This window comes from Phaethon lepturus, unplaced genomic scaffold, assembly GCF_000687285.1.
Source record: "Phaethon lepturus isolate BGI_N335 unplaced genomic scaffold, ASM68728v1 scaffold41965, whole genome shotgun sequence".
NCBI lineage: Eukaryota > Metazoa > Chordata > Aves > Phaethontiformes > Phaethontidae > Phaethon > Phaethon lepturus.
In genome coordinates this window covers 2,439-3,854 of record NW_010543354.1, presented here as the reverse complement: position 1 = coordinate 3,854, position 1,416 = coordinate 2,439, and the positions used below count along the sequence as shown (strand labels likewise).

Sequence of the window (1,416 nt, the reverse complement as noted above, 5' to 3'; positions counted from 1 at the left end):
CGGGTAATCTGGGGAGAGATATGCTGTGCCCCAGGGTGGGCATCCCCCCATCTCCCACTGTGGGGCTCATGCAGCATCCCTGGGGCACAGGGAAGGGCTGCAAGTGCCATCTCCCCATTCCCAGCTCGGGGCCGGGTTTGGTGGTAGCCAGCCCCAGGAAAGCCTTGCCCCACTCACATCCCCACCGCTGTCCTTGATCCCGACAATGTTGGGGTGCTGAGCCAAGGCGAGGACAGCCTCCAGGGGCAGGTCCAGGCCGGTGTTGGCAGGGACGCTGTAGAGCACCACGGGGATAGGGGATGCATCGGCAACCTGTGGGCAGCCAGGCAGAGCTCAGCAGCTGGGGTGGGTCAGAGATGTGCGGGACGCACTCCGCATCCTGCTGCCACAGCTGGGGCTGCCAGTGGGCACCGGGCATGGCTCACCTCCGTGTAGTGCTGGACCAGGGCAGCGCTGGTCATGGCCCCCCGGTAATAGCAGGGTGTCACAACCAGTGCCACGTCGGCCCCTGCCTCTGCCATGCTGACCGTCAGCTCAATGGTGGCCTGGGTGGCTGGGGAAGAGGCAGAGCATTGAGGGATGCCCCAGGGGGGACGCATGGCCTACATGCTGCCCGCGCAGGCACTCACATTCACAGCCCGAGCCGGCCAGCAGCAGGCGGTCCCTGGGCAGAGCCCGGCGCACACAGCTCACCACCTCCAGCCGCTCGCGGGCTGCCAGGTAGGGGTACTCCCCGTTGGACCCCAGCACCACCAGCCCTGAAACGCAAGCATGGGGCGGGCAGGGCTCAGGCACAGGAGCAGGGTGCCCACAGGGTGGCTGTCCCCTTCCACACCCCATTCTCAGGTGAGCACCAAGCTCCCAGAGCAGCCCAATGCCTGCATCCAGCAGCCCCCTTGGGCCAGGATGCTCCCACAGGTGCCCTGCAAAGCCCTGGGTTCCCCCACAAAGGGCACATGTGGGTATGTGCCCCCCAGATGACGGTGCCCGCCCTCACTGCACTGAGCACTGGCACCCTCGTACATGTGCCCTCTCCTGTCCCTGTCCCTACAGACAAGCAAGCCCTGGACTCACAGCCTACTCAGGAGCCTGCTCAGAGCACAGCCCTGCCACCCCCAGCCTCTTCCTGCAGCCCCTTCTCGTCCCATCCTTCCATCCTGGGCAATCGATGGATATGCATCCCATGGCATGGCACCTGTGTGGGAGCACACAGGTGTGCAGAGGGTAGCTGCAAGCCTGTCGCCACTTGCGGAGTGTGCACAAAGACATGCACCGGCGTGTGGCAGGGCTGTGCAAGGACACGTGCGTCTGCCTGGGCTGCCTGGGCGCTTGCTGTGCAAAGGGCTTCAGGTGGGTCACCCGAGGGGCTGCCAGACCTGGAGCAAAGTCCGGCTGGAGGCTGAGCACTGTTGGGAA

At 65.4% G+C, this 1,416-nt stretch overlaps 1 protein-coding gene across 1 annotated transcript in view; it reads right to left on the bottom strand.

The window, feature by feature from the left end:
• The window catches only part of HOGA1 (4-hydroxy-2-oxoglutarate aldolase 1), a gene marked incomplete at both ends in the record, with an annotated part of 2,136 nt that overhangs the window by 378 nt on the left and 342 nt on the right, over nucleotides 1-1,416 (bottom strand). The window contains 3 exons of the mRNA XM_010288329.1: nucleotides 174-312; nucleotides 426-553; nucleotides 630-758. Coding sequence (XP_010286631.1) covers nucleotides 174-312; nucleotides 426-553; nucleotides 630-758 — 396 coding nt within the window. The remainder of the gene's footprint in view (nucleotides 1-173; nucleotides 313-425; nucleotides 554-629; nucleotides 759-1,416) is intronic.